Source organism: Drosophila erecta, unplaced genomic scaffold (assembly GCF_003286155.1).
Source record: "Drosophila erecta strain 14021-0224.00,06,07 unplaced genomic scaffold, DereRS2 tig00000021-arrow-pilon, whole genome shotgun sequence".
In the NCBI taxonomy this organism is placed as follows: Eukaryota; Metazoa; Arthropoda; class Insecta; order Diptera; family Drosophilidae; genus Drosophila; species Drosophila erecta.
In genome coordinates this window covers 4,439,408-4,462,758 of record NW_020825198.1, presented here as the reverse complement: position 1 = coordinate 4,462,758, position 23,351 = coordinate 4,439,408, and the positions used below count along the sequence as shown (strand labels likewise).

The window sequence follows — 23,351 nt, the reverse complement described above, 5'->3', positions numbered from 1 at the left end:
CTTTTTTCGTTGCCGTGTGCCGTTCATAGAACTCACACGGCGAAAGAAAACTACGAATTTTGTGATTTTAATGAGAAAATCAGTGGAATGCAAGGGCTTATCAATTCGCAAGTTGCTTTGGGAGTAAGTTTTTCACAATTTAATTTATAAATATTTTATTTTCCTTATTTTCTGAACAATCCATATATCTAACTCATGGAGTGAGCAATTATATGTCTTTCGTATAATATAGCCGGCGACCATTTAGCAACCGAATATTTGTACGCTTTTCGCTCAGTGCATCTCGTAGCCGGCTTTCGGTGCTGCATTTCCGCTTGAATGGCGTCTGTGCTCGGAGCAACTAACAGCCCATTGACAAGGGGCCGTGGGTGGGTGGCAAGAGGGTCGTGGGCTGTTCAGTGGGTGGGGTGGTGGGTGGAAGGTGGGGCAAGTGTGTCACCACACACGACCACGTAACTGAAAGGCATACTTACCGTTTTAAAACTGTGCGCTCTGTACATGGCACACTACTATATTGACTTTGAAGCATAAAAAGCTTTCCCAGATACTCCAATACACTGGAGGCGAACTCTTTATTACCGCCCATATGCCGGGGAGTCATGTTTCTGTGTTCTGTGTTCTGTATCTGCCAGTGTGGGTATTGTACAATGAAAACCGTTGGAAGCCATGCCTTGGGAATAGACGGTGAGATGACTTCCTGATCGATCTGGCTTAAGTCCGGGTCTTATCAGCAGTGGCAACCGTGGCGAGCGGCTCTTGGGTTTTTGCCAGCATATACAATGGCTTGAATTCAGCCTCCTCTTTGGACTCCAAGTGGACATCGAAAAGGGCACTGAAGTCCCTTATGTAGTTCCTAAGGCTTGCAATTCGCGACTGCAACTGCACAAAGGTGCGTTCATCGAAGATTTTCACCTTGATCCTGTCCCCGGTGTCCTTAGTTATCGAAGCCAGATCGTATAGGTCCCTGCGCTCGTCCAGATTCTTGCTGCACAGGCGGCTGAAGTGCATTACGAAGTCCTCCATGTCCTCTAAGAGCTCCACCACTAGAATATAGTTTTTTGTCTTATTCCGAATAGTGATGGGCTTTGTTACCGAATAGGCATAATCGAAACTTTCACCAATGGCCCTAAGGTCATCCGGTAATCCCTTCAGAGCATCCTGAGTGCAGACTAAAAACCCCTTTAGTATTATATATAAATACTCGTATTACTTTTGATTCTTTAATGACTATGGCTCACATTCATATCGGTGATGGCCCGCCAGTTTGATGATAGGAGCTCGTAATCTGGCCACCAGTCCTCATTTTCATCCTGAAACTCATCTCGAGTGGTAGCAATCATGCGAGTCTTTAAGATCTGAAGTAGTTGTCCCAGTCGCGGTTTCATCAGTTCCATGATCAGTTTTCGTAACTCTGCAATCTCTTTGCTTCCTTCAGCATCTTTGGGAGCTTCCTTTAGTAGTTTATTTAGGACTTTAGCAGAATACATGCTGAAAACAAAATATATATTAGAAAGTTAAAGCTTAATGAATAGTAATGCTGTGTTAGCACCAAAATTTTCGCTTTGAAGTAGATTTCACAAAACGCGTGACCCCCAGAAATTTCAGCATTCAACCTTGTTTTCAGGTCCTACGTTTTGCACATCCTCTTTAAAATATATATTTAAAATAATGCATATTTTGCTGTAGCTGCAGCTGCCTGAGGAGAACGGCTTACGCTGCGTATACGCAACGTTGTCACTGTCTGTTTGCTTTTGTGTTTATAAAACTGTCTAAATCAACGTACGAACCAGTACACTGAAACATAAACACAGAAAATATTTAATTCACATGGTACATTTTATGTTTGGTTATTTTTTGACAGCTTTTCTCGTTTAAAACTAATTGTAGTCGGCACTTGTTGACCCACAATAAAATGCAATTTTAACCCTTTTACTTTTTGTATTCTGTCTTGGGGTCAGAAAAAAAAACGTAGAAAGGTGCAAATATAGTAATAAATTCATTGAGCAGAAAAGTGGCACAAAAGCCTAAATAAACAAGAGTAACCACATCTTAACACATTTATTAGAAAATATGCTTCATAGGCATGGGCTACATTTTTTGAGTGCTCGTAATGGGATTATGTCTGTGCATAGAAACATATGTGTTCATCTTATTAATAATTTAATAAATACGGTTGAGTTAAGGTAGGAGTATATGTTTTTTTAAGAATTTATTATCCCAGCTGAAGCAATTTAGTATAAAATACTTGTTTGCCTTCTCTATAAGCCCGAAAGCTTCTCTGCCGAGTTCTTCTGCTGCATATGTATGCAGTTGTGTATATTTGTACATGTATATGTAGCTCATACTCAACAGGATAAACAGTCGAGCAGAAAGGCACTGTGACAGTCGGAGAGGCGGAAGGACAAAGTGACTGAAGGACCAGCAGACAGACGCCTCGGCAAAAAGTTTTCGAGATTTGTGTCAGCTCGTTTGAGAATTAGTCGTAGGTTTTTAGCAAAATTAAAAAAATTCTGTCACTATGCGGTTGGCATTTGCCGTCTCATTGTTTTTCGGTCCCCCAACAGGGCCCTTGATCCCCCAGCTCCCCCAGTCCCCCCTTTTCCACCCGCTTTTCCAGTTTCAGTTCCATTTCCACTTTTTCCACTTCCACTTCCCCAGCTCCAGCTCCTTTTCATATTCGGCTTGTGTTTCCCTTTCTGCTTCTCTGCCGCAATTTAGATAGTCACTTCTGCTCGCTGCACATGGCCACAGCTAAATATGTACATTAATAATAATGTTACATAAATATAGAACCTCTTATAAGAAACGATGTGTTAAGTATTTTTTAAAAGTAAACTTTAGGCACTTATGTTATTCCACTTATAACGAAATTTATGATAAGATACTCGCTAACCAATAGAATTTGGCTTAGCGAACATTTTCGTTTTGGTTATAAAATTATTTGAAATTTAGTTTTTTAATATACTTTAAATACAGTCAAGAATCAAAGCATGCGTATGTGCTGGAGAATGCATATATGTTATGTACAAATTTTGCGTTATAAGCTCTCTGCGCTTTGATGCGACCGTTGCTTAAATAATTTATGTGCCGCAAAATGTGCAAAGTAATTTATTCTGATTATATGCAAAACAAGAAGCGGCGCAAAAATGAAAATGGGCATCAAATAAAATGTGAAACGGCCGTCGAGTGTCAAAAAGAGGAGCTCTGGAGTCAAGTGCAGAGTAAAGAGATTTAAGTCCTGCACCTGGGCAGCCTTATTTTCGTATTTTCCAAGGAATCCCGCCTTTTGAAAGGGCCGTAAAAATTTATGTTGCTATAATTTAGCTTTAAAATCGCACCAAACCTCAACCCAGATCATCCGAAAAGTGAGAAGTGGCAACCAAGGGGGCGGGGCACGCATTTAAACGGAAATAAAATAAAATTACAAAAAGTGCGCAACTTTCTGACGTTGCGATTGTTATCCTCGTTGCTCCGGTGTTTTCCTTTTCAGTTTTTTTTTTTTTGCTTTTTTTGGACTTTTAGTGAGGGCCGAAATGGCTGTCAGAAAGTGATTTAGAAACTATGCTATGACCCGGGTACCTTGGCCCGCTCGAGAACCCAGTTCTCCGGGAGCTCGGAGCTCGGAGTTCGGAGTTCCGAGTTCCGAGTTCAGGATTGGCATTTGTTTGTTGTCGACTGTCGGCCGGCTGTCGTCGGTGGCCATAAAGTTGAATTTAAATTTGGCATTTTTGTTATTCGGCTATTGCCATTACCATTTCGTGTGCGGCTCTTGAAAATGCCTTGAAAACGAATTGAAATCGAATTGTTTGCACATTAGTGCGGTTAGATAATTGAAGCCACATTCCAGTTGAAATTACATTAGGCGGACGGACGGTGAGTCAAGTGGCAAATACGCATAACTCATATAGTTTTTGCCACTTAAAAGCCACCGGCAAATATGCTGAAAATGTCAAAACGTCGCTTACATATTTAATGCGCTCTAACAGGCTTAATCAACATTACAAAGTAATTAGAGTTAATTCTTTTGTACTTGAGCGAGCAGAGACACCTGGCACAGGTAGGTGGTAGTCAGGTATTCAATGTGCTTACGCATGTAGACGGTGACACAGCGAGATTGAAGGTGAAAATGAAACTGAACCTGGAAGATGGAAGCTGGGAGCTGATGAGGATGAGGATGAAAATGATAATGAAAATTACGATGACGATGGGGATGTTGGTTGGTGGTTGGAATGAGGATGAGACCCGTATCTGTAAACTGTTGCGCGGCAATTTGCATGGTTAATTATCTATTAACTTGAGCATAACTTTTTCGGTGGGTGCGAGTGCAGAATCCGCAGGATCCAGAACCGCCAACAAATGCACACACACACACACGCACACAAATACCAAGACAAGCGGGTGAATTAGGAGCCTCCAACGAAAATATATACATCCGTTTCCGCTCTTGTCCTGGCAGTGGCAGCCATTGTCATTATATAAGAGGTAAAGCGAACTGCGAAAAATTCAAATTGCTACAGAAGCGAGGTGAATTTTTTAATACCCTTGATAACTGTATGAAAATTCAGCTTTCAGATTGTATCACCTGGTATAGCAATTGCCATAGAAATGTACTTTTGTGTAGCTAGCAAATAGATGTAATAACTATATTAAGTAAGATCTTATCTTACGAAGTTAAGTTCTTCATAGTTCATATACCTCACTATAAGTTTCAGAATTGTAGAGTACAGGAGCAGCGTCAGCGGAAACAAGTTTATGGTAATCTTAATGCCTAAAGCTTTCCTTTGTTTTGATGCCGCTGCATGCCGTAAATTTCACTTATTAAATATTTGTGCTTAATTAAGAATTTAACTCTCACAACAAGCGAAATGTTGGGAGTTGGGTGCCGGCAGGACCAGACTTTCAATGGCTTTGGGAGTACATTTCAAACTAGGCTTTAAGTTTGATAATGCATAATTAAAGCCAGTTTTGGAGTGCTTAATATCCATGAGTTGCGACTTTCTTGACACACTTTCATCAGGGGAAGGAATGATTTAAATTTCTTGAAACCTCAGATAATGATTTAATGCCATAAATTCTTCTTCCGTTTTGATAAATTTGATAAAAAAATATAGTATCCTAGTTCCCAGAAATATCAATTGAAGTCATTTCACAAGTTTTCGATTCAGACAATTGGAGGCTTACTGCCTGGCCATGGATTTCGAGTTGAATGCGAATCCATTTTCGGTTAATTTTTAAGAGCCCCAATCGATCTCCATTATTGACACATTTTTGACAAATTGCCAGATAGCCGCAGAGTTGGATTTGCGGAGTCCTTTTCCTGGTCCTGCAACTCGCAAGTGAAACGTGTCTCGCATTTTTGAGAAGGCCGGTCTACCTTTCTGGTTTTTCGAGGTAATGGCAAATGGAAAAGGGTCAACGATTTGCGTATTATTTGCTTTATTTTCAATACGCAGAACGAACCCTTGTCAGGAGCAAAAAAAAGAGAGAAAAATACAAAAAAAAATAGCAAAAAGGACTCATTGCTAGGCAATGGATGCCTCGCTGCTGCGCAAATATTACCACACTTTCTGCCTCCTCTCCCACTCACATTTTTGCTGGCCTGTTGTGTCCTTGCTCCGCTTCTTTCGCATTTCAGTTCATTTCTGGCCTTAATTATGTGCGGCGCAGAACAAACAACAAATGCACAAGCAGCGCATATGTGCACATGCACTTTCAGCCCAGTTAATTGCTCACGGCACACTCGGAGCACTCTGCGCCACTTGACCGACCTGCCGAGACGTCCTGCGAAAGCCAGCCATTTGTCCTGCCACTTCCCCAGCCTCCTCAGCCTCCTCAGCTTGCCCAGCCCCCTGAACCTCCGCTGCTCTCCGCTGCTCTCCGCCTGACACTATTTAAACTAAATGCTCACCTTAAAATCACATTCTACCAGGATGTCCAGGACACCGAAAATGTATCTTTTGCCTGCGGCCAGCTTTTCGTTATTTAAAACGGCCTTTGTCTGCGCTTGACCCTCTGTCACACCGCCTGTTGTCGTGCTCCATCGCCATTCCTGGCTGCACTGGAAAAAATTACGAAACTGAATTGGAGTCCTGGCTGAATCGAAGCAATTGTATTGCTTAGCCGCTGACCAACTTTGGGAACACTGCGTTCCCAATTTTCTTATAATTATTAGGTTATATTTCATTTAAGAAGCACCCAGCTTGCTAATAAAATCATTGAAATGACAATTTGAGTGGAACTCGTTGTTAGACATTTCTTTAAGAGTATTATTTAATTGCTAATTTGATTTAAATTTAATTTAGCTTCCATTCTATTCTTTATTAGTTTAACACTTTGCTTAATTGCGTTTCTTTGTCACCAGCCGCATCGACGCATTTCCATTCGTGTATATAACTTATATATATTTTTCTCCGTACACCTATTTACTTACGGCTTTCCGTTGGCAACTGGCCTTTGCAGCTGCTTGTTGCCTGCACAATATTGCGGAGGCGACCGGCTTTGATGTCCGCTTATCAGTTCATCGCCCTGAATTTTCTGTCGTACTCAAGGAGCGGTCGAAAAGGGTTCTCGGAGCCGTCGAGGTTAAGCCCTTTTTGCGATGTCCACAGATAGTTTTTCCTGCCAGATCCGCATTGAAACGGGGGATAAGTCGGACTGTGAAAGCTTAAACTTGGCTGTGCAAATGTACACGCAATAATACGGACGCAGTAATTATTATACTGGCCCAAAGAATGTTGCTCTTTAAATTAGGGATCTTTGACTACCCAGAAATGTGATACAGAAGGCACATTCTCGTTTCTTTTGTTTAGCCACTGCACAAGCAGCAGAAAAAAAAAAAAACATCCAAAATGACGATGGCGACTCATGCCCAAAAAATGCCACTTCCTGCGGCTTAATTTCCGTTTCAAGTGAATTTCCTTGCTGCTAATTTTGTTGCACACACAAACATTTGGCCGAAGAGCACGTGCTACAATAGAAACTGGGCCACACGGACACGAGCACGGACAGAACGGCGGACGGACAGAAAATACGGACGGACACAGATCCCGGACACAAGCACGGACATTGCTTTCATGCTCCGACTCTCCAGCCAGTGATTTTCGCCGGCTTGCCATTTGTTTAGCGCATAGTTTTCTTGAACCAAAACAAAGCCCAGCCAGAAACAAAGCGAAAACTTTAATATCCGCACTCAATGCCACAACAGCAACAAGCTACATGGCGAACAATGCTCACTTCAATGTCTATTGATGGGCCACGTGTGTGTTACAGCACACACACACACACACACCCTCACTGTCTATCCCTCGGTTCACTAGAATATCCTCCATGAAACCATCCCATTGTCATTGGCCAAAGTTTGGCTCGTTTATACTTGAGAATTGGTGGCATTGCGACCAGAGACTTTCAAGAACAGATAGTGAAATTTGGTTGTTGCGAAACTCTGCTAACTATTTTCTAATAAGAATACAACCAAAAGTGTTATATTCCTAACTGTAAAAGAGTTTATAAAAAATTAGGAAAAAAATGTGAAAATTAAATAAATTTTCAAATAATCTGGAAGTATGCAAAACCAAAATATATAATATCAGAACGCAGCATCCCAGTATTCTGCTGCTACAAAGAAACTACTTAATTTTCCTTCGCCATAAACTCGAGTTCCAAAAGCCAGATTCGGCGCATATTAAGCCATTGTGCGCCGTGCCAGGATGCTTTTAACCCGAAACTCAACGAGTTAGCGTCTCAGACGAAACTTTTTTTAAACTGTGCGGCAGGATAAAAGCTGCACGGCCATTACTATCATTCACAGGACGAAGCTGCAGTAGCAGCCACAACTAAAACACCCGACTGCTATTACGGTGGCTTAGTCCTGTTCTGCTCGGTTCTGGTCCAGAGTCCTGCTGTGCCTGTTTCTGCTCCTGAAACTGCTGTCCTGGGCCTGAGTGTTTGCTGCCGTTTTTATTTGCAGTGCTTCAGTTTATGGGCAAATGTGCATCGAGCATTTGTGTGTCTCTATCTGGGGAGGCGACTGTGCAGCGAGCGGCGAGGACTATGGACTATGGACTAAGAACTAAGAGCTCAGGACCCAGACGCATATTGTTTGTGGTCCATTGTCTTCGTAGGCCCATTCCGTATTCCATGCTCCGCATTCAGTAGTTAGTTTCTGCGGCCAGCAGTTCGACTGACTGCTCACAAGTGGTTATTTATACTGTCCCCATTTTCTAATGGCTAATGTGAAATATGCATGCTTAATGGTAATTCTAAATCCGAAACCACGGCACATTAGTTATCCGGCCGCCTGGCTGGTCGGCAGTCACTGTTGCACATTAACATCAATAATAAATTTCGATTTGCGGCAATTACAAATGGGGCTCTGCTACTGGAAATACTTTGCAGATGTATATATACAAATTGATTGATTTATTATGTATTGGGTTGTGGGCACTCATTGTGCGTTTGGCTCGATGAAAAGCGTTTCGAAAATTATTCCACTCGCATTATGCATTTGCATATGCATATGCATATGCATATAATATGCGTTTATTTCTAACACAAACGTTACTATTTAACCCAGGGCTATTTAGAAAAAATCAATGTCTATGGTAATCCCGATGCCATAAATGTCACATGCCTGCCGCCCTCAAAGGCAACGGTCGCACCCACCACGGCGGTAAGTCATCATTATAGAGGTTACCACTAAAACCAATACCAACAGAATGCGTTGGTTTTGCATTTAAATTAATTAATGAATAGCCGGGCAAATCATCTTACTGATAAATTACATTAAAATTGCATTATGTCTGCATAAGTGAGAGAATATTTGCATTGGGATTTTCGTTCATTTATTGAGACTACCAACTAATGCTGCAAATAACATGTAATCGGATACACTCTGTATGTGATGATGTATTTTTAATCCCCATACTGTAAAGTTATATTTGTGAATTAAGGGGCTCAACGCAGCTGATCGTGTTGGTTACCAGATGCAAATTTGAAATTCAATTAAGCACTAAAATGTGTAAGCCAGCCCCATGAAATATTTGCACATATTAGTTACCACATTTACTTTCACCAAGTGAATACACACTTATCGGTTAACTTCCATATAAATTAATTTTATTTTTGTACTCATCTTATTTTGTTTTGATTTTCTGTATATCAATGCCTTAAAATTATTTTATTTGTTGAGTCCTAAAGTTTGGCATTATTTTTTATTTATTTTTTCCCAAGGATGAGGGTTCTTTACTTTATGAAGGATCTGGAGAGGTATGTTGAATCCCAACTTATTATTTATTGAACCCTTTTATTCCCTTATTATTATTTTATCTGTCTCCCTTTCCGCCTTTTCATATTTTGGCCCCAAGAATATTCCCTTCGAGGATTCTACGGAAGTGAATATTTTAAGTGATGAGTATTGGAATACAGGCGACGAGGTTAGTCTGCAGTCTATTGGTAAAACTCTATCAAATTAAGTAAAGTAATTGGCAGTGCATTAAGTTTGCGCTGCTTTGTTGTGCTACTGCTATTGACAGTGCTCTTGAAATGCTGTATAAATTGTTTATATTGGTCAGCAGTGTGGCTGCCCTTTGCATAATTAAATATTTACTCTCAGTTATAAGTTAATGTCATGAAACCAGATGGAAATTGACAGCGGTTTGCACTCCAGTCCTAATGATTTTTCACTTTCCCCCTCCACCACAGGCGACAGACATCTTCGACGCCAGTGGAATGCAGCCCCCAGGACAGACGCAGTACTCGCACGAGAGACGTAAGTGCATCCCCACCGGAATCCATGCCACTTTGGCCAACGTGTCCCACTATATGCCCAATGCTAATCAATTGTTCTTCTTTTCCATCCGCTTCGGCAGCGTACCGCGGCATCAAGGGCGAGAAGGGAGAGCGGGGGCCCAAGGGCGACAGCATTCGCGGTCCGCCGGGACCGCCGGGTCCGCCCGGCCCCAAAGGCGAAACGGCCCCCTATCCGCCCTTTGTGGAGACGACGAGTGCGGGGGCTGTGAGTATTGCAAATAGAGACTTATTTGCCGCTGGCATCTGCACGGGAAAAAATTATCTTCCACTTCAAAGCCATATTACCAGAGCTATCAGAAAGCAATACACTTAGCGTTTTAGAAGGGCTGCAAAAATATCTTTTTTTTATTATTTATTCTTATTTGGAATCAGCAAACATTAATGACTGTAACCTACTGGGCAGCAAAAATATCTAAAATCATTTTTAAATGCGTCTAAAAGTAGGCTACAATTACTGAATAGTTGCCCAGTTTGTTAAATAGTTCGTGGTATTACAATTGGTAGCTTAAATAGAATACAAAAAATATATTTTAATCCATTTTTTTGTATAAATGAAGCTGGAATGATATGATTTTTTTCTCTGTGCCGTTGTGGTGGGCAACACGAAATTGCCTGCCTGCCATAACGATGTGCCGCGGTAATGTGATCCGATTCACAGCCAGGTGCTAAGTTTTGTATTCCATTTCCCTTCGCAGAAATACACTGGCGAGTGTACATGTAATGCGTCTGATATCCTAGAGGCCATCAAGGACAATGAGTCGTTGCGGGAATCGTTGCGAGGAGCACCGGGCACACCGGGCAAGGATGGAAAGCCAGGTACCCCTGGACACACCGTAAGTACCGATCCATGTCATTTCGCTGGATTTTCCCTATCTGCTTTCTTACTTTAATGAAGGTTATTTGAGTACGGCAAGGTGTATAGATATAATATTACAAAGGAAGTGCTACAAAGTTACTATTTTTGCGTACTGATAGAAGTAGCCAGTTCTATTAAATATATATATGGAAATGTTAGTACATAGGAACCAAAGGAAAAAAAGGCAAAAGATAATCAAGTATTTAATTATTTCCTAGAGAAAGGTAATAGTTGTTTAAATTTTAGTTTATTCTATAAATTTTTTTGGGGAGAGTAGTGAAGGTCCTTTTATAAGTCGGTGCTGTACTCAAGCTAACTATGTATATAATCGAGCTGGAAGGTATTTGAGCTAAACTTTCTTTCATGTTTTCCTTCCGTTCGTTGGGCTTATCTGTGTGTACGGCAATTTCGAGTTACAACGGGTTGGCAAAAAGGCAATATTTGACATGAATCTAACACATTTTCAATTTCATTACACACATCGTCTAATCTCCAAGAGTGAGTGGATTGAAGCAGGATGGACAGGGGAATCGGCAAAGGGAGGGTGGGCAATTTCAGAAGGGGCTGCATGTTTTCCTATGTCAAACATCATAATTTGCACTGTGCACCATGTGTGTGTGTGAGAGAGTGTGCGTATGGCTGTGCGTGTAACCGGAAATGGAAAAAACGTTAACGTACACTTACTCACACACACACACGCACACAGATACGAACACTTAGAGTCGCGTGGAAGATGAGAAAAAGGAGAAAATGGGAACGAATCGTAACGAAAAATTTCTTTATGCGCCAGCTCACGCTTAAACACTTATCCACTCTCCGGGTGCTACTCGTTATATTATCTCATCAACTGGGAACGTCTTTGGCAACCATAAGAGTTCGCAGTGGATACACAAAGGACATGGCTCCATGTCCGCCTGTATGTGTGCTGAACTACACTTGACTGTGTACTTGCCATTTACTTCATGCGAGTGCGCCTGTGTGTGTGTGTGAGTGTTTGAGTGCGGGTCAAAGGCAAAGTCCACAATGTAACAAGCTCTCCTCTCAACTCACTTAAGTGCTTATCACGCAACAGGGCCAAAAAAAAAAAAAACTCTGAGCAGCTAACCGAAAATATGGAATAACTTTGAATGCATGTCCATTACTTCGGTTGGAATTATTCAAAAAGCGAAAGCAGGCCAAAGACATTCACTTCTAAAGCCCATCTCCATTCAATCTCGCATTATCTGGGGCACTTTAGCAACCTGTGGAACGCAGCCTCTTCAATGCGATGCAATACATCAAAAGGAAAGCGGTATGCTCCGCATTCTGCGGTCCATTGCCAGCAGCTAAATATGCCAGCTTAAGCCACCAAAACCCCCCTGAAAAACCCACTGACCCACCCAAATGCCACCCAAATCCTAAGGCCCAACCCACTCAAAAAGGCTTTCGGCCGGGCACGGTGAAATATGGCTAGCTGGCGCGCATACCGGAAATTCCAGCGACAACTTTGTTGCCCCACTGCTAATCCCTTAACTAATAGCAATTAATTTAAAGGACGACGATAAGCAACAGCTAACACAGGCCAACACAGCAGCAAGAACAAGAACAAGAACAGGAACAGGAACAGGCACACAAACATGGCACGCAAATGGCTCACAGCGTGACCATTTTGCATAAGATTAAGAACATCGGAGACACATTTTTTGTGTGTACCCATCCATGTAGCCTATTGGAATGTCGGTAGCCCCCAGACCCAAAACTTAATCCAATCCCAAAGGTCCCAAAAACCGAACCACATGCCACACGGACGGGCCGCCGCCAGTCGCGTAGATTAATGAGCTCGGACTAAAACGCAACGATTATGTAAAGCGACCGCAGCCAGTTAGGAACCCCAAATGCTATAGCTTCAAAAAAAAAAAAATAACAGAAAACAGCTCCTTGAAGTCGCAGTCCGTAGACGGTGTAGAACTTGCCCAGTAGACGTAGATTTGTAGCTCTAAGGACGCAGGACACGTTATATGCACGCCCACTAATGTGATTTATTTCTCTGTCGCTGCCGGCGACGTTTCTTCCCTTTCTTACCGCTCCCAATTCTCTTCTTGTCCTGCTTCTGGATGTCTCGCTTCCGCTTCCATTTATCCAGGGAGCCACCGGAGTGCCAGGAGCCAGAGGCGCCCGGGGGTCCGAGGGTGCCCAGGGGCTGAAGGGCGAGCCAGGCGTCGACGGCCTGCCCGGAGTCATGGGTCCGCCGGGACCGCCGGGTCCGCCTGGTTTGCCCGAGAATTACGATGTAAGTATTCTGCAGAAAGAAAAAACAATTTCAATGTATATTTACCAGTTTAAATGTTTTATTATGTCCTATCACAACACCATTTAAAAGCGCATTGAGTGTTTTACGAGTATTTTACTTTTGGTTCGAGGCTTTATACATATATTATATTATATATTTATATATTATCTGCTGGCACAAACACACTTTTTATTTATTTTATACTTCTAATTTTATTTGTAAAATTCCTTAAATTTTTTAGTAGCCTAATATCGTGAAACACTCAAAGATTACTTTGGATAATCCAAAGATCTAAGTATTATTATTAAGTTCTTATGCCCTCGTCCCTTATATATGGTACATCAAGTTGCCCTTAAATATTACGTTCATTTACTTATAATTCCTACATATAGAGGACAAGGGTACCCACTCTTCGGCTAACCGAAGATATCTGCTTCCCTAGCTTCGTTTCAACTTGGCTTTCGATCAAAATTGCACCTTTTACACTGGGCAAACACATCCCCGTCAGATGGCTAATGCAGTTGCTCGGTGTCTGGTCGCGTATCCTTTCGTCCTTTCGTCCTGGCGCTCCTTGTCCGTCCGTTTTTTCAATCACGCACATCTTTATGAATTGCGACTGACCAAGGTAAACGTCCGTCGTGTTTTACAAGCCGCACAATTTGCCTAAACTAATTTCCTTCCTGGCTTGCGCAGTAACTGTGAAAAATTACCACCCAGGCGGCTCGTGGCGTCACGCCAGCTCCAGATTCTGATCCTCATTCCTATTCCAACTGGGAACCGGCTACTGGCAACTGGAAGTCAGAGTCTGCCACAAGCGGGCACGTTCGGTGGCCACCATTGTCGTTGTCGCGAATGCCACAAATGGCCTATCTCTGCTAATAATCTTAAAACCGCAGAGGTACCACGAAAACATCTCCTGGCGAAAGGGCCGAAACGTAAGCGTCTTGAGCACGCGAGCCACCGGGCCAAACCTAACCCAAATTGAAGTGGAGTCGTCGTGTCGACACTGAAGTCAAGAGGAGTCTGCACTGGCAAAAAATAGGTGCTATCTGAAAAGAGTTTAACACAGGTTTAGAAGGTTTCAGTATCAGCCAGCGACAGAACATCTGGAAAACTAATATAAAATACATCCCAAATACTCAATTATATCTATAAAAATTGGTCTTCAAATTTTTGTTTCCAGTTTTTTTTTTTAGAAATATATATCCCATAAGAAATGGTTTGTAATTATAGAATTACTTTCAGTGCAACTGTAGCTCTCACTGTAGCACTGCCCTTAGGCGGCAGTCATGGGCTCAGTTTTCAGGAGGCAGGATTCGGGGTGCCGCATGCCACATGCCAATGTCGATGGCGGTGTTCCAGCTGGTGGCAATTACCGTTATCAGCGCATGGTGCGCAGTTCACGCGGTTAAATGCGGTGGCACGCACACAGATACAGATACAAACACAGATACGGCTAGGGGCAGGAACATGGAGCCGGGGCAGCCAGTCATCCACACAAACGCAAACACATCACATCACTCCCGGCATCCGCACCGTTGCCACTTTGAACCCTTTCATGCAAGAGTGAAACTTTTCTTTTTGCCGCTCGGCTTTATCACCGCATTTCAACGCCGTATGTTGCCCGCTTTTCCATCTAACTGTGTGTGGGTGGAGTGGGTGGCTGTGGGTGGGTGGGCCGTAATCATTATCGCACTGTTACGTTTATGAAAGTGTCAAGCTACTTGTGGTCGACGAGGCGGCAGTAAAAATCAGACAGCCACTCGCCTGTCGGCCCGCCCATTGTTTAATGTCGGAGGGTTTATCATCATTACCATCACCCCAGAGTCGGAGCCTTTTTAAAAGCTTTCCAGGGAAAGTCTCGTACCCTCTGCATTATCCTTTGGATTGGGCGGTGCCAGGATACACGACAAAGAAGCCACCGGCTGTTACAAATGCGCTTAAACTCAAGCATATAATAATATAATATAAATCGGAAGGAAAGGGGTAAGCATATTAATGGGATATAGCTAGAGAACTTAAAGGAGAATGTAATAATATATTTGAAACATTTTGCCCCAATATAGGGTATACAATTAGTTCGACGTTATGAGGAGCACACCCTTTCTAAAGGCACATTTAGAGTTCTTAGAAGGGAAATGCTTTTATGTTTATTAGAACGGCTTTTGATTGCCGACACGACATTCACTTCTCCAAATGTTTTATTCAGAAATTCAATTACCCATGCCCATGTACATTTGAATATATGAGTTTCGCCGTAAAAGTTGCAATTTTGAAACGTCTCCTGATTTTCTACCAGTGAAATCATTTACTAATACGCTTTAATTTCACCGCCCATTGCTCTATATTATTGTTAAACGTATATCGTATCCAAAAACACTATGTATTCTTGTAACAACCAACACATAAATAACAGATAAATTGGAATCCAACCAGGACCTTCAAGGTATAAACATTTTAACAATTTCATCTTATGTTCTACCCACCATCACCACCACTTACTCGTTAATAAAACACAACTAAAATCGAAATAAAAAAAGGTTTGTCGGGTTTTAAACGCTGGCCACCGCCTTTAATGGACTAGAACCACTTGGCATCATTAGACCCGCCCTGAAATCTGAGAGGCGCTACGCCTCCAAAAAGAGGCCCACCTACGCCCAAATAAAACAAGAAAAAAAAGATCATTAATCAAATTTCTGCCGCTGATACAACGCCGTGTGTTTTTGGTGCATGTGGAGTCCTGGTGGTGTCCCTCGTCAAAAAGGGGACGCCTGCTGTGAAGAAAAACGATCAGAAAAATGGGGGGTGCCGAAGATACATGTATCGAAAATAAATTGTACAAGCAAATATTTAACAAATTACTATGCCTATACACAAACCCGCACACAGGAATCCCTAATGGTCAACTCGATGGGCGCATTCCGGGGCACGACGCAGCCAGGAGCCAAAGGTGTGCCCGGCGAGAAAGGTGATGCCGGCCAGAAAGGAGAGCGTGGCGATCCGGTAAGTCAGTGGACATGGTCTGATAAATGGCCTGGGTTTTCCTCCAAATCTCCCAAACTCCCAAGCTCCCAGTTTTCCCTGTCTCTCTAGATATGTGTGTGCGTGAGTGTTTGCATTATAAAGTGTTCTGAAGAGCCCCACACGATTGTTGTTTCAAATATATAATAATAATAACTTCTGCCCTATTGACTACTCAATTGATTTCGAGGCTTCTTAAAAGGGCAATCGGGCCAAGGACTTTGTTGCTTTTCGGCCCGAATGAGCAAAGCAGGGCTGCGACGATAATTTTCTATTGGGCCAGGCAATAATCGTATTTGGTCGGCCATTTGGGTGCAGAAGGTCAGAGGTTTGCATTTACGACCAAAGACCACAATGTATTTTAGGTCTAGATAAATTATTAAGCTCTATAAAAGCGGTTTTAAACGTATATACTTTTACATTTTATTTTCAACTGTCTATTAATCAGAATATAGTGTAAGTGTTATGACTTTAGGTAGAGATTTCGCTCGGTTATGGCAAATTTTAATATTTTACTGCTCCCCAAAATGACAGAGCTGGCAAATAAATGCCAAGCGATTAACCCCGTGAAAGGATAAACGCCCCATCTACCAAATTACTTCTCGAGTTCAAGCCAAATTGTACCCAATTTGATAGCAAGTAATAAGTCTTTCGGGGCGCTCAGCTCCAGTTGAGGTCCTTCTATTCTATCCCTTCGTTATCCCGAATTTCATATTTATGGCATCGCAGTCATTTGTGCAGGAAATACACAATTTGGGCCATCAATTTCGATCAGCAGTTGGCCAAAAAGTGCGTCAGCTGAGGCGATGTGGATGTGTCGTCTGATTTTTCCGTCCGACGATGGGGGCCAATTTGTGTGCATTTATAGCTCATTTGATTTTCAGTGGATATGAAATGATCAGAAGCTTAAAGGGGCGACGCACATACCCATCATAAACTATTTGGTTTCGTTTCAGTTTCCGTTTCAGTTTCTTTTCACTTCTCGTTTTGGCATTACTTTCATAATAAGTTTTGGCCATTTGGGAAGCTCATCCTGCTTAGGCGACGCTTACTTTCCCAGCCATTACCCTGTATGCCATTTAGCAGCTTAGTTGGGGTGGCTTTGCACCATCGGACTCTGCGTCTCCCTTTTCCAGGATATTTCTTTTATGTCCTGCAACCTCAAAACTTAAATCTCCGACCAGGACTCGCATAATGTGCTTGTTGTTAGTCTGTTTGTTGTCGGTTTTTTCGCCCGGCTTTAGCTTTTAGCTCGGTTACCTTCCGGGTGTCGCAGATTACTCTTCCAAAGCGGCATCCAAATTGGGCCCACGACCTTTGATATATATACGTAAGTAATATTTATGCGGCTTGTGGCAAAGGAATCTGGTGTAGCAAGGTCGCTTTTAAGTAGTTATTCCCTCCGGTGGCCACACCCGGAATTAATCGTGCGTGAAATAAAAAGAAATTATGCAAACAGCACACACACACACTTGATAAAACAAAAAAAACAAAATCGATTCGGATTTTATGATAAATTCACGCCCAATTTGCCAGGGAGACGGCGTTATTGCATTACAATTTTCGGGGGAGAAAACTAATATGGAAATTAGCATTTTAAACGTATGAATACACGCACAATTAGGTACGTTTCATTAAGCCTAAAAAACAGGGATCTTAAAAGACAGCCATCCCGCCAGCAGTCGTCTGTGTGTGTGTGTGTGTTGCCTTATTAATTATTCATTAGTTGGTATTAAGTTGGCGATGTGGAGCAAGGTTCGCCATCGCAACAAACTGTGGAAAATCGAGGAAAGTAGCAGCCGGATCAGCCAGCCTCCCAATTTTCCCCAGCCAACTGCAAGCGTGCGAATTTATGGCGAACCATTTAAGGCGCTGATGATGCGGAAGACGACGCTGGGGATGAATTGAGTCGAAGGAAGGAAGCAAATTTCCACAAAAGGACCTCCCAGCCCCAAAAAAAGGAATATGGTTTTGTGTTTTCGGGCTTGTCACCAGGCATTGCATAAATTTCTCTGCCGTGTGTGTAGTGTGTGCGTGTGTGAGTGCGGGATTTCGGAATTGATTTGATTTCAAAATGAGTTTGAATTGAATTTCTTTTTTTTCTTCTGCCGTCGACAAAACGTTTGAAATTGAGTTTTACGGCCAAATTAGGCGAGAGAACTGCTGTTGCCGCTTCTAGGCACCCACAACCACACACCATACATATATGCCCGGTGTTCCTTCTCCTTTATATCCCCCTGGGCACATGTATGCCTACATATTTAAGACCGTAAATCATTTCACACAACTTGCGCTCCTTTCTCACCGAAATCTTTCCGCCAACAAAACAGGGTCACAAAGGTGCACACGGGCCCAGCGGCGCAAAGGGTGAGCCCGGCGAACCGGGAACACCCGGACTGCCGGGATTGCCGGGTCAGGCCGGACAGCCCGGCGGACTTGAGGGACTCGCCAGTGCCAATGGGACCAAGGGCGAGAGGGGCGAGAAAGGCGAGAAGGGCATGCGGGGTCGGCGCGGCGGTACGGGTGCCACTGGACCAATTGGACCGCCCGGAAAACCCGGACCCATGGGCGATATTGGACACTCGGTAAGTGAAGGGAGGCGAGGCGACTGTAAGAGTCCCGACCACTCACAACTTTCGCATGCATATTCATGAGATTGACCAACTTTCACATGCTTTCACCCATTCTGGCCAGTGGCGTAGCCACAAATTACTTTGTGGGTGCAGGCACTGAGTTTTTCAGAGCAAAAATATGTTTTATAATTTCTTTTTATAATAGAAAATTATTTGGATAAAATTGGTATCTTGTGGATTGCCACCAACAAGAATAAAAGCATTTACCTATCTCCAATTAAAACACATTTCTGTTGAAACCATTTTTTAAAAGCTAGTGTTTGGCAGTATTTTATTTTATATTTGTTTTAAAGTACGATATATACATATTGCGAATTAGTTTTCGAATTTGTACGCCTCCTCTAAACATAAACTCAATACTTCACTACGCCCATGACCTAGTCTATATATTCCTTGATGCTAAGAATGTTCACAGACAAACAGAATTTTCCTGGCCGCATTCGCAATCTAGACAATCAGGGCACTGAAAGAGGTTGAGTCGCCCAGCAAGAGGCAAAAAAAAAGGACAAAAAGCGTTGGAATAAAGTCAAACGAAAAGTATTTTAAGTGCATTTTCATCACGGTTATTCAGGACGCGGCAGTTGGTGCATCGCACGATTCCAATTGCAGTTTACCCAGAATTTCCGCTATTATTCCGCAATAACAACAGCTAAGCAATGGCAGCAAGGAGCAAAGTTTCATTCTTTTTTTTTTTTTTTGGATCCGAGTCAAAGTCACTGAATTGAGAGGCGCGTGTGCTGCACGGTATGCCATTGCAAAAGGACACTCTGCCATTCTCTATGCCAACTGGCATCGTTTACCGCCCCGAAAAATCAAAATCAAGCAAAGTATTTACATGAGCTGCCATTTCTGCAGCCAAATTTGGAGTGCGGCACGGAACTTTGGCACAATTTGCTGGAACGAGCAAAGAGACAAAAGCGCTGCAACTAGGAGAATTGTTGCACTTTCCAAAAACGGCAAAAGTTTGCCCGTTTTTTGGCCATAGTTCAAGTTGCCCCATTGGTCCGATTTCCACTGTTAGGAACTGCTTATGGACCAAGTTGGATATGCTTCTCACGAGGCATTCCATGTGGCTGTTGGCTCTTGCTGGCAATGATCTTATAATTTGCTCTCCAACTTTCCCACTTAAGAACAGGCGAGTGTGATTTTTGCTGGACATCTCGGAACTTTAATACGTGTGGGTATCATTTAAGCTATTTTGCGGACTTAATTCAAATAATTGAGTGCATTTTAAGCAAGATAAAATGGTATAGTCGATGTCCCCGACCTCAGCAACATCAGAAAAATTACAAAAACATGAAAAAAAATACATTTCTAAATTTTAATGCAGTTTTTTAGAGAATCGCGCCAGAAACATTTAGAGGTATGCCACTTCAAAATCTCATTAAGACAAGTGGAGTTATGGCGTTTAGAACTTCAGATTTGGGTCATTTTTTAATTTCTTTGATTTCTACAACATCATACATCAGAAAAATGACAAAAAAATTAAAAAAAAAAAATGTTTAAATTTGAATGCAGATTTTTAGAGAATCGCGCCAGAAACATTTAGAGGTATGCCACTTCAAAATCTGATTAAGACAAGTGGAGTTATGGCGTTTAGAACATCAGATTTGGGTCATTTTTTAATTTCTTTGATTTTTACAACATCATCATCAGAAAAATGACAAAAAAATTAAAAAAAAATAAATTTTTAAATTTGAATGCAGATTTTTAGAGAATCGCGGCAGAAACATTTAGAGGTATGCCACTTCAAAATCTGTTTAGGACAAGTGGAGTTATGGAGTTTAGAACTTCAGATTTGGGTCATTTTTTAATTTCTTTGATTTCTACAACATCATACATCAGAAAAATGACAAAAAAATTAAAAAAAAAAAATGTTTAAATTTGAATGCAGATTTTTAGAGAATCGCGCCAGAAACATTTAGAGGTATGCCACTTCAAAATCTGATTAAGACAAGTGGAGTTATGGCGTTTAGAACTTCAGATTTGGGTCATTTTTTAATTTCTTTGATTTCTACAACATCATACATCAGAAAAATTACAAAAAAATTTAAAAAAAATACATTTTTAAATTTGAATGCAGATTTTTAGAGAATCGCGCCAGAAACATTTAGAGGTATGCCACTTCAAAATCTGATTAGGACTAGTGGAGTTATGGCGTTTAGAACTTCAGATTTGGGTCATTTTTTAATTTCTTTGATTTTTACAACATCATACATCAGAAAAATGACAAAAAAATTAAAAAAAAATAAATTTTTAAATTTGAATGCAGATTTTTAGAGAATCGCGGCAGAAACATTTAGAGGTATGCCACTTCAAAATCTGTTTAGGACAAGTGGAGTTATGGAGTTTAGAACTTCAGATTTGGGTCATTTTTTAATTTCTTTGATTTCTACAACATCATACATCAGAAAAATGACAAAAAAATTAAAAAAAAATAAATTTTTAAATTTGAATGCAGATTTTTAGAGAATCGCGGCAGAAACATTTAGAGGTATGCCACTTCAAAATCTGATTAGGACAAGTGGAGTTATGGAGTTTAGAACTTCAGATTTGGGTCATTTTTTAATTTCTTTGATTTCTACAACATCATACATCAGAAAAATGACAAAAAAATTAAAAAAAAATAAATTTTTAAATTTGAATACAGATTTTTAGAGAATCGCGCCAGAAACATTTAGAGGTATGCCACTTCAAAATCTGATTAAGACAAGTGGAGTTATGGAGTTTAGAACTTCAGATTTGGGTCATATTTTAATTTCTTTGATTTCTACATATTACATCAGAAAAATGACAAAAACATGAAAAAAAATTTTTTTCTAAATTTGAATGCAGATTTTTAGAGAATCGTGCCAGAAACATTTAGAGGTATGCCACTTCAAAATCTGATTAAGACAAGTGGAGTTATGGCGTTTAGAACTTCAGATTTGGGTCATATTTTAATTTCTTTGATTTCTACAACATATTACATCAGAAAAATGACAAAAAAATTTAAAAAAAATACATTTTTAAATTTGAATGCAGATTTTTAGAGAATCGCGCCAGAAACATTTAGAGGTATGCCACTTCAAAATCTGATTCAGACAAGTGGAGTTATGGCGTTTAGAACTTCAGATTTGGGTCATTTTTTAATTTCTTTGATTTTTACAACATCATACATCAGAAAAATGACAAAAAAATTAAAAAAAAATAAATTTTTAAATTTGAATGCAGATTTTTAGAGAATCGCGCCAGAAACATTTAGAGGTATGCCACTTCAAAATCTGATTAAGAGAAGTGGAGTTATGGCGTTTAGAACTTCAGATTTGGGTCATTTTTTAATTTCTTTGATTTTTACAACATCATACATCAGAAAAATGACAAAAAAATTAAAAAAAAATACATTTCTAAATTTGAATGCAGATTTTTAGAGAATCGCGCCAGAAACATTTCGAGGTATGCCACTTCAAAATCTCATTAAGACATGTGGAGTTATGGAGTTTAGAACTTCAGATTTGGGTCATTTTTTAATTTCTTTGATTTCTACAACATATTACATCAGAAAAATGACAAAAAAATTAAAACAAAATAAATTTTTAAATTTGAATGCAGATTTTAGAGAATCGCGCCAGAAACATTTAGAGGTATGCCACTTCAAAATCTGATTAAGACAAGTGGAGTTATGGCGTTTAGAACTTCAGATTTGGGTCATTTTTTAATTTCTTTGATTTTTACAACATCATACATCAGAAAAATTGCAAAAAAATTAAAAAAAAATAAATTTTTAAATTTGAATGCAGATTTTTAGAGAATCGCGCCAGAAACATTTAGAGGTGTGCCACTTCAAAATCTGATTAAGAGAAGTGGAGTTATGGCGTTTAGAACTTCAGATTTGGGTCTTTTTTTAATTTCTTTGATTTTTACAACATCATACATCAGAAAAATGACAAAAAAATTAAAAAAAAATACATTTCTAAATTTGAATGCAGATTTTTAGAGAATCGCGCCAGAAACATTTCGAGGTATGCCACTTCAAAATCTCATTAAGACAAGTGGAGTTATGGAGTTTAGAACTTCAGATTTGGGTCATTTTTTAATTTCTTTGATTTCTACAACATATTACATCAGAAAAATGACAAAAAAATTAAAACAAAATAAATTTTTAAATTTGAATGCAGATTTTTAGAGAATCGTGCCAGAAACATTTAGAGGTATGCCACTTCAAAATTTGATTAAGAGAAGTGGAGTTATGGCGTTTAGAACTTCAGATTTGGGTCATTTTATAATTTCTTTGATTTCTACAACATCATACATCAGAAAAATGACAAAAAAATTAAAAAAAAATAAATTTTTAAATTTGAATGCAGATTTTTAGAGAATCGCGCCAGAAACATTTAGAGGTATGCCACTTCAAAATCTGATTAAGACAAGTGGAGTTATGGCGTTTAGAACTTCAGATTTGGGTCATTTTTTAATTTCTTTGATTTCTACAACATATTACATCAGAAAAATGACAAAAACATGAAAAAAAAATTTTTTTCTAAATTTGAATACAGTTTTTTAGAGAATCGCGGCAGAAACATTTAGAGGTATGCCACTTCAAAATCTGATTAAGACAAGTGGAGTTATGGAGTTTAGAACTTCAGATTTTGGTCATTTTTGAATTTCTTTAATTTATACAACATCATACATCAGAAAAATTACAAAAACATGAAAAAAAAATAAATTTCTAAATTTGAATACAGTTTTTTAGAGAATCGCGCCAGAAACATTTAGAGGTATGCCA

General features: G+C 40.4%; 2 protein-coding genes across 15 annotated transcripts in view; one reads left to right on the top strand and one right to left on the bottom strand.

The window, feature by feature from the left end:
* The window catches only part of LOC6543875 (collagen alpha-1(XVIII) chain), a 63,626-nt gene that overhangs the window by 26,081 nt on the left and 14,194 nt on the right, over window positions 1-23,351 (top strand). For 6 of the 14 annotated variants that reach the window (XM_015157932.2, XM_015157934.2, XM_026976523.1 and 3 more), the window contains exons 5-13: window positions 8,573-8,668; window positions 9,229-9,264; window positions 9,363-9,431; window positions 9,700-9,766; window positions 9,867-10,012; window positions 10,503-10,640; window positions 12,786-12,932; window positions 15,822-15,935; window positions 18,284-18,538. In XM_015157932.2, the coding sequence (XP_015013418.1) occupies window positions 8,573-8,668; window positions 9,229-9,264; window positions 9,363-9,431; window positions 9,700-9,766; window positions 9,867-10,012; window positions 10,503-10,640; window positions 12,786-12,932; window positions 15,822-15,935; window positions 18,284-18,538 (1,068 nt within the window). Of the gene's footprint in view, window positions 1-8,572; window positions 8,669-9,228; window positions 9,265-9,362; window positions 9,432-9,699; window positions 9,767-9,866; window positions 10,013-10,502; window positions 10,641-12,785; window positions 12,933-15,348; window positions 15,379-15,821; window positions 15,936-18,283; window positions 18,539-23,351 lie in introns of all 14 variants that reach the window. The other 8 variants (XM_015157933.2, XM_001971474.3, XM_026976526.1 and 5 more) reach the window with 5 other exon arrangements.
* LOC6543876 lies at window positions 546-1,580 on the bottom strand. Its single transcript, XM_001971475.3, has 3 exons — window positions 1,550-1,580; window positions 1,239-1,488; window positions 546-1,179 (listed from the first exon to the last, which is right to left on the bottom strand). The coding sequence occupies exons 2-3, from the start codon at window positions 1,485-1,487 to the stop codon at window positions 712-714; spliced, it is 717 nt and encodes a 238-aa protein (XP_001971511.1). The 5' UTR covers window position 1,488; window positions 1,550-1,580; the 3' UTR covers window positions 546-711.

Coding starts and splice junctions, on each gene's coding strand:
- LOC6543876 (XM_001971475.3), bottom strand. CDS start 1,487: ATGTATTCTGCTAAAGTCCTAAATAAACTACTAAAGGAAGCTCCCAAA. Junction 1,180..1,238: donor GGGCCATCACCGATATGAAT/GTGAGCCATAGT, acceptor ATAATACTAAAG/GGGTTTTTAGTCTGCACTCA.